This window comes from Odontesthes bonariensis, chromosome 21, assembly GCF_027942865.1.
Source record: "Odontesthes bonariensis isolate fOdoBon6 chromosome 21, fOdoBon6.hap1, whole genome shotgun sequence".
Taxonomy (NCBI): domain Eukaryota; kingdom Metazoa; phylum Chordata; class Actinopteri; order Atheriniformes; family Atherinopsidae; genus Odontesthes; species Odontesthes bonariensis.
This window is the reverse complement of record NC_134526.1, coordinates 1,471,766-1,482,951: the sequence shown is the minus strand read 5'-3', so window position 1 is coordinate 1,482,951 and position 11,186 is coordinate 1,471,766. Positions and strand designations below refer to the sequence as shown.

At 46.9% G+C, this 11,186-nt stretch overlaps 1 protein-coding gene across 1 annotated transcript; it reads left to right on the top strand.

The window, feature by feature from the left end:
* The first annotated feature begins 4,092 nt into the window (after positions 1 to 4,092).
* On the top strand, positions 4,093 to 8,934 carry LOC142371480 (nucleoside diphosphate kinase B-like). The gene is made up of 5 exons (XM_075454153.1): positions 4,093 to 4,201; positions 6,238 to 6,368; positions 7,304 to 7,405; positions 8,370 to 8,482; positions 8,706 to 8,934. The coding sequence occupies exons 2-5, from the start codon at positions 6,252 to 6,254 to the stop codon at positions 8,821 to 8,823; spliced, it is 450 nt and encodes a 149-aa protein (XP_075310268.1). The 5' UTR covers positions 4,093 to 4,201; positions 6,238 to 6,251; the 3' UTR covers positions 8,824 to 8,934.
* The last annotated feature ends 2,252 nt before the right edge of the window (positions 8,935 to 11,186 follow it).

Below are 11,186 nucleotides of genomic sequence, written 5' to 3'. Positions count from 1 at the left end.
ACTGTCGGAAACATTCGATGAATCAGCAGCCGAGTGAAACCAGGTCGCTGAAAGCAGAGCGGTGATGTGTGATGGCTGCAGGGAACAGGATCAGTGTGAGGTGTGCGTGATCAGGGCTGTGTGATGGCTGATGGGACCCCCCCCTCTGAGAGGAAGCTGCTTTCCATCCCTGATAAGGACTAGGTTTATATTTAGGGTCAAATCTGGGGGAAGGGTGAAGGTTGGAGCTCCAGAGAATGACTTGCTCAGCCATGACTGAGCTGCTGCTTTTGGTCTGTTATATATCCCTCGCCTCACCTCGCCTCACCTCGCCTCACCTCACGGGGGGGTCAGCGCCTCACCTCACGGGGGGGTCAGCGCCACTAAAAGGAAAGATATTCAGATTCTGCTTCCCCCGAAGCTAAAAACGTTCCTTTGTTGCTGTCGGCCACACTCAGATCGTCTTTCTATCTTTGAAGTCTCCAAATTCAGCCTCGGTTTATCACAGAGGTTCTGCTGCTTTCTGACTTGTGGGACTACAAGTCCCAGAATGCACTGCTGCGAGAACCAATGGGAAGGCTCCAGTTTTCTGCTTTCTGCATCGGTTCACACGTTCAGATTCAGGCTGAGGATCGGTTCTGTTCGGCTTTACGCAGCGCTGACTCGAAGCAGTGCATTGTGGTCTTGAAGCAGTGCATTGTGGGGCTGCGGAAAGTCACTGGGTCACATGACTTTAGTTTTCAGTTATATTTAAAGGAGGAAGTTTGAGTTTCTGGGTTTTCTGTAGGAAAGTTTGACTGTTTACTCGCTGAGCTACAGATCCGGCTGGACCGGTTCCTCTAAAGCCTTGTTTCCACTGTCAGTACGGTACGGGTCACTTCGTATCGGTACGGTACGGGTCACTTCGTATCGAGGTTGGCAGAACTTTAGGGAATTTGCTGTTGTTTCATTCACTGGAAGTGGCTTTGAGTATTATGAAAAGCGCTAAATAAAACCGATCTATCATTATGGGTGCCAATGCCGAAGGCATTACACACACATCTTACTCCTGTGCCAGACTCTTATTCTTCCGTTTCCGCCCTAAAGTTTGGCGCGCTACTAGTCTGGCAGCGATACTCCGACCGACATAAAAAGCACACCGCTGCGTGCGTATCGATCAGGAATGGTGTGCTATTTCGTTTGGCTCTCATTAGTCAAAAGGAATTCCGGCTAAATGGGAAAATGTCAGAAAAATGCGGATGGGAAAACGCATGGAAAATTTTTAAAAATGGCCATTTTGGGCCTAAACGAGCTTGAAAATGGCCTTTTTCAGAGGCCTTATAACTCAGCCATACAGCATAGCACAGACCTCATTCAAAATTTATATGTGACAGTAGACTCTCAGCTTTAACTGAATCGAAGGGTTTGGATATATCTTATACAGCTTTGACACAACGGCAGTTTACGTTTCAGGAAGACAAAGTGTCAGGTCCTGCGTCTCTCCCACTCTACTGCTCACTCTGAATTTCATTCTGCACCGATTCGTCAAACAAATCTCTCTCATGTCCGAAATATCTGGCCGATCTGGACAAATTTTATCACAAAACGTAGGTATTTTTGTCCTCTTTCACACAATGTCACACTCATTGACCTCTGCCACACAGATTTATCACAAATTGCCTCTGAGCGCAGAGGGTCATCCCTCCAACTGACATTTCCTCCATTATAAATGGCTAAAATGATAAAATCAATGTGTAAAAATTATTTTAAAACTGCCATAAAAAACGAGCCTTATATGGTAGCCGAATGAAAATTACACCGCTGGATTCTGCCGTCCCTTGGGGCGCTCACGGTACAAACATTATTCAGATACGACATTTACTTTTCGAGCTGTGACCGTTTGTTCGAGAAAGTAGGCGAAAGTCAGAAATAGTCCATTTTAAACAGGTAATAGTCTCTGTCAGTTGGAGCAGCTGCTCGCATGCTGACGAGCTGTCTCCTAGCAACAAGCTTAACAGCCTTCTATGGGCTGAGACAGAGACTGCTTAGGAGGAAAAAGCCAAAGTGTAGCCATTTTGGGCCTTGCACATGCCTTATCCAAATACCCACAATGCAATGGGAAAATGCATTGAAAAACACTTAATATCAAGCACTTAGGTATATTTTAAATGGCATAAAAACTGTATTTTACACAGGACCTCGATAAAAATGACATAAATGTCTCCCCCATTTAGGGACTGGCAGAAGCGCAAAATGGAATGGGAAAATTGATTGAAAAGAACAAAATGAGGCCATTTTGAAAATGCCATTAAAGCTGTATTTTAAACAGGACCTTGATGAAAATAACATAACTGTGTTCATCATACCTGTCTTAGGAATTTTGGGTCTCGCAGAGACCTTTTTCAAAAAATTTCTTCAGAAATTTCTCACACTGTGAAGACTTTTAACAGTGAGGACCCAAAGCTGATATTTCTCACAGAGAAACAAACACAGGGAAATCTACAGCAAGCACTCAGACACCAGATTAATAACACAATTAACACGCTCAAACTTCTCTAACATCTAGAAACTGTCTTCAGAACACCTGTCTTATGAATTTTGGGTCTCGCAGAGGCCCAAAATTCAATGGGAAAATCGATTGAAAAGCATTTAACGAGCCAAAAATACCAAAAAATGCCCTATTTTGGAGGCCTCATAACTCAGCCATACGACATCACACAGACCTCATTCAAAGTTTATATGTGACAGGAGACTCTCAACTTTAACTGAACTAAAGGGTTTGTTGATTGGACGGGCAGTAGATTGGCACCCATCAAAATTTCTTCAGAAATTTTCTAGTTATTATTGTTGTTGCATCCTGAAAGGCAACGATAATTCCCAAGTGTGCTTTGGCTTCTCCCCAAGGGAACCGGCCCTGTGTGCTCGGTACCCCAAGCAGAAGGGTTACAGACATGGTAACGGGTTCCATGGTAACGGGTACCATGGGACCGGAACGCTTTGGTGGAAGTGGAAACATTGAAATAAGGGAACTGTTCTGATCCGACCCGTACCGGACTGCATAGTGGAAACGGGGATTAACTGGACCGGTTCCTCTAACCGGACCAGTTCTGGTCCTGGTCCCAGTACTCCTGCCCAGCAGCAGTGATTAACTCCTTCCTGCTGCCTCTGACCTCCTGTGGGAGATCCGGCTTCATGTAATTCAGCTGAATTCGCTTTTCAGGCACCGTCTTTAAGCTGCTTTAACGCTGATTTATCTGAGGTTTTTGGGTTTGGGATTTTATTTATATATATAATAATATATATTATTATATATATTTACCGCCAGCTGAGTTCATCTTCACAAAGACGCACTGATAGGAAAACTGTGGCTTTTAATATAAATCTGTCACCAGGGGGATTCTGGAGGACACATGTGGAACTGCACCTCCAGTTTAGCTTAGCTTATTAGAGAAGTTGAGTTCTGTGCAGCTAACTCGTTCACTGGACTAACTTAAAGTAAACCGGAGGTATGTTTTCTCTAAAGTCAGAACTGGGACTGATGTCCATGTGTGCTGCGCTCCAGCTGAAATAAACGCTGACATCAGCAGGATGGGATTTACTAAGTCGGGTTCGGGTCAGAAATCCAAAGCTCACCAACACTACAGTTTTATTTCCAACAGAAAGCTGGAAGAACAGTCGAGTTAAACAGATTCTGAGGAGAATCCTCAGCCTGAGGAACCGGTTAAACACGAGGTGGAATAAGAAGTGAGAGGGGAACGACCATTTGGTCAAAGTTCGGTTACAGTTTCTGGATGATTTAAAGGCCTTAAAATATATGTTTTTAATGCAAAATGAGGAAGTATTTAAAAGTTTTTTATCAAGCTTCTAAAGGGAAGTTTGGGTGATTTTCATGTTAAAATGGTTTCCTGCAAACTTTTAACATAATTTTTGAAGAATTTGAAGGTTTTATTTGTGTATTTCTGACTTTTATTATCTCAGTTTTCCAGTTTGAGACACGAAGAAGTTGTAAAACTGACCTCAGTAACACACACATGCACAACGGGTCTGTCAGCAGCTCACACACACATGCACGCACACACATGCACAACAGGTCTGTCAGCAGCTGGCACACACATGCACATTCTGGCCCCCCCGCCGCCCCCGGTGGAGCCTTTAAATACAGCTCCTCCGGCCGGGTTCGACCTCGGTGTTGCAGCCGCTGGCAAGTCATCTTCACGAGTTCTCCTCCAGCCCCAAAGCCAAGGTAGGTATCACATGCACACACACATGCACATGCACATGCACAGATTTACAGGGTAAATATCACATGCACACACACATGCATGCTCACATGCACATGCACATGCACAGATTTACAGGGTAAATATCACATGCACATACACAGAATCCGCTCTGATTTACAGTTTCCTTTCAGGCAGCAGGACTCTGCTCTGCGTGTTGTTGCCTGTTTGATGTAAACCTGCCGAAAAGTTTTCAAACAGAAACAAACGTTTTCCTGTTCGGGTTTAATTTGCATTCAAATCTTGAGTTAAACTCCAGAGATTCTTCAGCTAGCAGTTTTCCTGCAACAGAACAGACTCGCTCACTTTGTCTCGTCTGTTTGGGACAAAGATAAAAGTCTTTGTTTCAAAGAGAAAACGCACCATAAATGAGGCAGAAACAGGGAAAAAGTCTTTAAATTCTTCTGGAAACACGATGAGAAAATGCTGCTTTGCTCTGAGACATGTTGGAGCTCCACATGTTGCAGCTGTCCGGCCTCCACCCAACCTCCACCCGCCCAGTCAGCTGCAGAGTCAGCTGTCGCTGCCTAACTGAACATGTGCAGCTTTAAAAAGTGAGTTCAGTCACTTCAGTGTTGGGAAAGCTGCAGATTCATTAAAAACTGGTTTAAAATCTGCCTCCTCCCTGCACAGGAGTCATTAAAGGAGTAAAAAATTATGATTACAATGAATTGAATTCCAATTGGCTTGAATTATCTAAGTGCCTTGAGATGACATTTGTTGTATTTGCACTATATAAATAAAACTGAATTGAATTTAATTAAAAAGTAGACAGAAACATAAAAGATGGAGACAAAGTGATGCTAAATGTGTCCGAACTACGTCGGCTGGTGGCTCCGCCTCTGTGGCTCCGCCCCTGTGGCTCCGCCCCTGTGGCTCCGCCTCTGTGGCTCCGCCTCTGTGGCTCCGCCTCTGTGGCTCCGCCTCTGTGGCTCCGCCTCTGTGGCTCCGCCTCTGAGCAGAAGACGCTAGAACAGGAGGCTGATAAATCAGCAGGAACCTGCAGCCTAATAATACTGAAACCCGAGGTGACAGCGGGAGCTCTGGCCCGCTGCTCCCTCAGCTGCCGTCAGATTCCAGCAGTAAAATTAGCAGCAGAGCAGCCGGAGCTTTGTCCAGAAACAGCTGTCGGGTTTCTGTGAGGAAGAGGAGGCATCCAGAGAGGAGCTCGGGTTTCTGCTCAGGAGACATTTCATCTCATTTAAAGCAAACTCAGGACGCAGAGATGATACCCGATCAGCTCAGACTCCAGAAGTTCCTCCCTGACCGACCTGAGATCAGGTGGAACCAGTTCAGCTCCAACACGATGACGCGTCGCAGCTTTTCTGCAGCAACACGGTGATTCCCAAAGAGCTGTTAGCTGAAAACTTGGCATATCTCAGCATGGTGTGCAGTGTGTCCTTAAAACATTTGAGGAAACTGGACAAGTGGAGGACAGAAGAAGAAGTGTCAGGCCTAAAGAACTATCTCCAGCAGATGAACAGGAGGAAATCTGACCCAAAGTCACCAAATAAAACTGAGAAAACACAAAAAAAACTATATCACTCAATAGTTTTTCACTTTGTTCTGAGTTATTTTTACAGAATTAGAGCTGCTGTTTGATGAAATTAGAAAAAGTAACTTTTCCAAAAATCAAGTTTAAAAGTTTCCAAATTTTTTGTTGGTCAGAATTTTATTATTTAAAATCAGAATTTTTTTGGCTTTTAAACTTGAAATCTTTAATTATTTTTGAGCTTTTTCTCCAGCATGAATTAAACTTTTAATTTCTTTGATTATGGGTGTGGATATATCACATTTCTGTTGGTTTATGGTTCCATTAAAGATATTTTAATGGTGTTTTTTGAGGCTCATACTGGTAAAAAAGGACCACATATTGGTCAGATTGTTTGGGAAATGTTGCTTATTTGAATGTTTTAGAGTTTTTCTGTCTAAATCTCTGAACTGGAACATGTCTGCTGAGCAGTTTGTGCAGCGGTTAATGAACGCCCGTCTCCTTTAGCCTCCTCAGCAGACATGGAGCGTACCTTCATCGCTGTGAAGCCCGACGGCGTCCAGAGAGGACTGTGTGGCGAGATCATCAAGCGCTTCGAGCACAAAGGCTTCAAGCTGGTGGCGGCCAAGTTCCTGCAGGTGAGTCACAGCAGGGGGTCTCAGGTGTGTCTGCAGGTGAGTCACAGCAGGGGGTCTCAGGTGTGTCTGCAGGTGAGTCACAGCAGGGGGTCTCAGGTGTGTCCACAGTGCCCGTGCTCAGCAGCAGGGGGCGCTGCTCTCACTCAGAGCACAACGAGCACCATAACACCAGCTGTTAAATCACAGAAACGCCCTCTGGTGTCTGATCAAAAGACCCGAAAATACGCCTGACCGGTTGAAACCGGTTTGATTGGCTTTGGTCTGAGTTCCAGCTCCTGCGCTGTTCATTCTGAAGGCTTTGAGCAGGTTTCTTTGACCTCTGAGGTCGGCATTGTTTCACGCAGCAGCAGCTGTTGGGTTAGAGGAGACGACAGCTGAGAAGCTGGAGGATCTGCGGCTGTTGACAGCTTCATGCCAGAATCATTCCAGCATCACATTACATGGCTTCCCCTCAGGTCTGCCCCCTGCAGGCCGAGGCAGGAGCTACAGGAACACCGTCTTCCACAACTTTAGCCGTTTTAAACTCAGAATATGTCTCCGTGTGATTACTTCTTTACCGCCAAAGTCTCCTTTAGCAGTTGGACAGGCGCAGCCTCGTAATGCAAGAACAGATTTTCCACCTTGAAGTTGTTCACAGTCCGTATTTCTTCCGCAGAGAGCGGTTAGAGGGCGATTAATCAATCCTTCATTCACCAAATAAAGAAATACATGAAAACGTTAAAGGGACTCCCGATCTAAATTAGTCTTTTAAATTAAACTGAGACGTTATTTTAATTGATGATCATTTCTGCTGATCTATAAAGTTGATCAGGATCATTCTGCTGGTCTATAAAGTTGATCAGGATCATTCTGCTGATCAATAAAGTTGATCAGGATCATTCTGCTGGTCTATAAAGTTGATCAGGGCCCTTTCTCTCTCTCCCTCCTGTGTTCAGGCCTCTGAGGACATGATGAAGAAGCACTACCTGGACCTGAAGGACATGCCTTTCTACGCCGGACTCTGCAAATACATGTCCTCTGGACCCATGTTCGCCATGGTAACGCTCACACAAACACATGTAAACACATGTAAACAAACACATGCAGGTCACGTCGCTCAGATAGCTTTCTGTTTTTATCTCTGCTCACACCTCCGCCGTGACAACAGGCGACTTTTCAGCCGAGGAGGACAGAGAGGACAGTATGCAGAGCGTTTACCCACAATGCATCTCTCTCCTGCCCAAACTCTGTAAACTTTAGCAACATTTGAAACATTTTCAGGAGAGAAAGTAGTCGTTTAGATCCCCAACGTGTTGAAAACCTGACAAAATACCAGCTGTTTCCAATTTTGTTCCCATGAATTCGGCGCTACTAAAGCTAGCCGCATTGAGCAACGCACTTCCTGTTATTTTCACAAAATAAAATACCCGTTGCCTTTTATCACAGGGAAAGCCATTAGGATACAATTGGTGCTTTTGTTTTGAAAACAGGAAGTGAACCAACCCTCGTTGTAGCTAGCTTGAAACTGCCGTTTTGACAGGAAATGACGATCGGCGACGTCACGTTACGTTGCATCTTGGCTAGTTTGAGTATGAGTAGTAACCTCATGATGCATACCCAACATTTCAGAGAATCTAGTATGCATCCGGCAACTTCTGCTTACTCAAACTCGCATACTAACTCAAAACGTTAGTAGGAGTAGTAGGAGAAGTATGCGGTTTGGAACACAGCGCAGGACTGACATCATGTTGTGTACAGGTCAGAATTAAAGGGTGTTTTCAGGGGTTTTCATAACATTTTTAATAGTGAAACAAAGAAGAAATCAGATATCTACTGATCGAGCCCTCATCTCTCTGGGTTTTTTTCCGTAAGTTTGGCCCATATCCGCTGGCATTCAGCGGCCTTTAAGTCTCAGCATGTTCCTGGTGCCAAACCAGAGTAAAGTTTCTGGATGTTCAGGCTCCAGGCTCCTGAGTCTTTGCTGTAGTGTCCCCAGGTGACGGCTGTGTCGGTGTGTTTCAGGTTTGGGAGGGTCAGAACATTGTGAAGATGGCCAGGCTGATGCTGGGTGAGACCAACCCAGCTGACTCCAAGCCCGGCAGCATCCGTGGAGACCTGTGCATCAACATCGGCAGGTGAGCGAAGCCGACGTGTGTCCAAAACGTCCGAGTTTAACAGAAAAAGAGACGAATGGGTCAGATCGGTTATTTCAGAGGAGAGCTGGGATATGTTTTCATTTAAAGAGGGGCACATTAACTCAATAATATGACAACAAACCAGGAGGAAAAAGTCCCGGCATGTTGGCTCATGTTGGCGTCCCATTGGCTGGCCGGTCATTGATCACTTCCCTCTCCTCAGGAACATCATCCACGGCAGCGACACCCTGGAGAACGCCAAGATGGAGGTTGACCTGTGGTTCAAGCCCGAGGAGTTTGTGTCCTACACCCCCTGCGCCCAGACCTTCCTGTACGAGTAAACCTGCCCACCCTCCACCCCCCCACCCACCTGCAGTGGATCCTCTGACCTGGTCTTCATCAATCAATACAAAACATGTAGCCCTTATCAATAAAGTCTCATGTTAACAACAGTCTCTTTCTGTCTGGTGTTAGCCCTATTAGCAGCTAGCATGCTAACGTTAGCTCACTGGTGAAAGATACGGGGATTTCTCTCTAAAATGTTTCGACTGAATTACAGCTGCAATAATTGGTCATTTAATTGTGCAGAAAAGATATTCAGGAACCATTTTTATATTTAATTTTTCCAGATCAAACATCTTGAACCTTCACTGACTGTTAGCCTGAGCTTAGCATTAGCTTTCCCTTTGGCGGCTGGAGCCATTTTCCTCTTATAGTTTCTGCATGGTACCTATATTCATGCATAATTAAGATCAAACATTTGCTGGTTGTAACTTTGGTTTCAGTTTGTAGACACTGAATTTAAAAGATGATGATTAATGAATAAATAAAGTATGGGACTCATGTTACAGCTGGAGGACTTTCATGCCTCCAGTCATATAAACCAGTAGCAGAGGCATCGCTTTGTTAAATATCATCAGGCTTTAGGCGTTAGAACATGAGCAACTTTCTGCTCATCAGTGACAATAAACTGAACAAGTTTGGTTTGATTTGATCATTTTATGACATTTAATCATGAACCATAAAGTGTTTTCTACTAAAACAATTACTTTGTTTTCAGCTGATCTGTCAGTGTTTTACCTCGAGCAGCGAGCTAAGGCTAAATGCTACTCAGAACATGGCCACCAGGAGGCGCTGCATCAGTCGTTGTTGCAACATCTCCAGCATGAATCGTTTCATGTTTCCCCTCGTTAATGGCAGCGTGCACTGAAATGACATCACAACAGTTGGTGATCTTGGCACTTTGGGGTCGTTTCAGCCAATAGTTCGCCTGACCCGCTCTGATAGGAGGACTCACTGAACGCCTGTTCCTAAAGCTCTGCATTGGCTGCCAGTTTCCTCTCGGATCAATTTTAAAATGTTGGTTCCACTGGAAACCATGACAACATGAAGCAGCACACTGGGAACCATAGCCACTTTCGGACTGTCGGAACCTTTGGCAGTTCTTATAACCTTTTAATCCGCATTCGGACATACAGGAACTCGGGACCACGGCCCTCAGTTCCTGGAACCATTTCAGCTCCTTCTCCTCAGCTGGGCCTGTTCAGGGTTCTATAGAACGCATCTGACGTCGGTGTTGGGTGGTCGGTAGCTCCGCCCCTTGGTGGTCGGTAGCCCCGCCCCTTGGTGGTCAGTAGCTCCGCCCCTTGGTGGTCAGTAGCCCCGCCCCTTGGTGGTCGGTAGCTATGCCCCTTGGTGGTTGGTAGCCCCGCCCCTTGGTGGTCGGTAGCTCCGCCCCTTGGTGGTCGGTAGCCCCGCCCCTTGGTGGTCGGTAGCTATGCCCCTTGGTGGTTGGTAGCCCCGCCCCTTGGTGGTCAGTAGCCCCGCCCCTTGGTGGTCGGTAGCTATGCCCCTTGGTGGTTGGTAGCCCCGCCCCTTGGTGGTCGGTAGCTCCGCCCCTTGGTGGTCAGTAGCCCCGCCCCTTGGTGGTCGGTAGCTATGCCCCTTGGTGGTTGGTAGCCCCGCCCCTTGGTGGTCGGTAGCTCCGCCCCTTGGTGGTCGGTAGCCCCGCCCCTTGGTGGTCGGTAGCTATGCCCCTTGGTGGTTGGTAGCCCCGCCCCTTGGTGGTCAGTAGCCCCGCCCCTTGGTGGTCGGTAGCTATGCCCCTTGGTGGTTGGTAGCCCCGCCCCTTGGTGGTCGGTAGCTCCGCCCCTTGGTGGTCAGTAGCCCCGCCCCTTGGTGGTCGGTAGCTATGCCCCTTGGTGGTTGGTAGCCCCGCCCCTTGGTGGTCGGTAGCTCTGCCCCTTGGTGGTCGGTAGCTCCGCCCCTTGGTGGTTGGTAGCTCCGCCCCTTGGTGGTCAGTAGCCCCGCCCCTTGGTGGTCAGTAGCCCCGCCCCTTGGTGGTTGGTAGCTCCGCCCCTTGGTGGTTGTTAGCCCCGCCCCTTGGTGGTCGGTAGCCCCGCCCCTTGGTGGTTGTTAGCCCCGCCCCTTGGTGGTTGTTAGCTCCGCCCCTTGTCATGTTGTTTCCTCATACGACACGGACACAACCTTGGCGTGTTTAATAAGTTAAACCTCCACGTGGTCTCCTTTGTCTGCGGCGCTCTGCTCTCCTTCCTTCATGAAACCAAGAAGTACGGCCTGCGCTCCATCCTGCGTCTCCTGACTCTCTCTGTGAGCTCTTCCAGCCTCCATGTTAGACGCCCCATGTGATCGTCCATGATTAATATCACCATCATGCAGACCATGAACACGGTGGCCTCCCCGC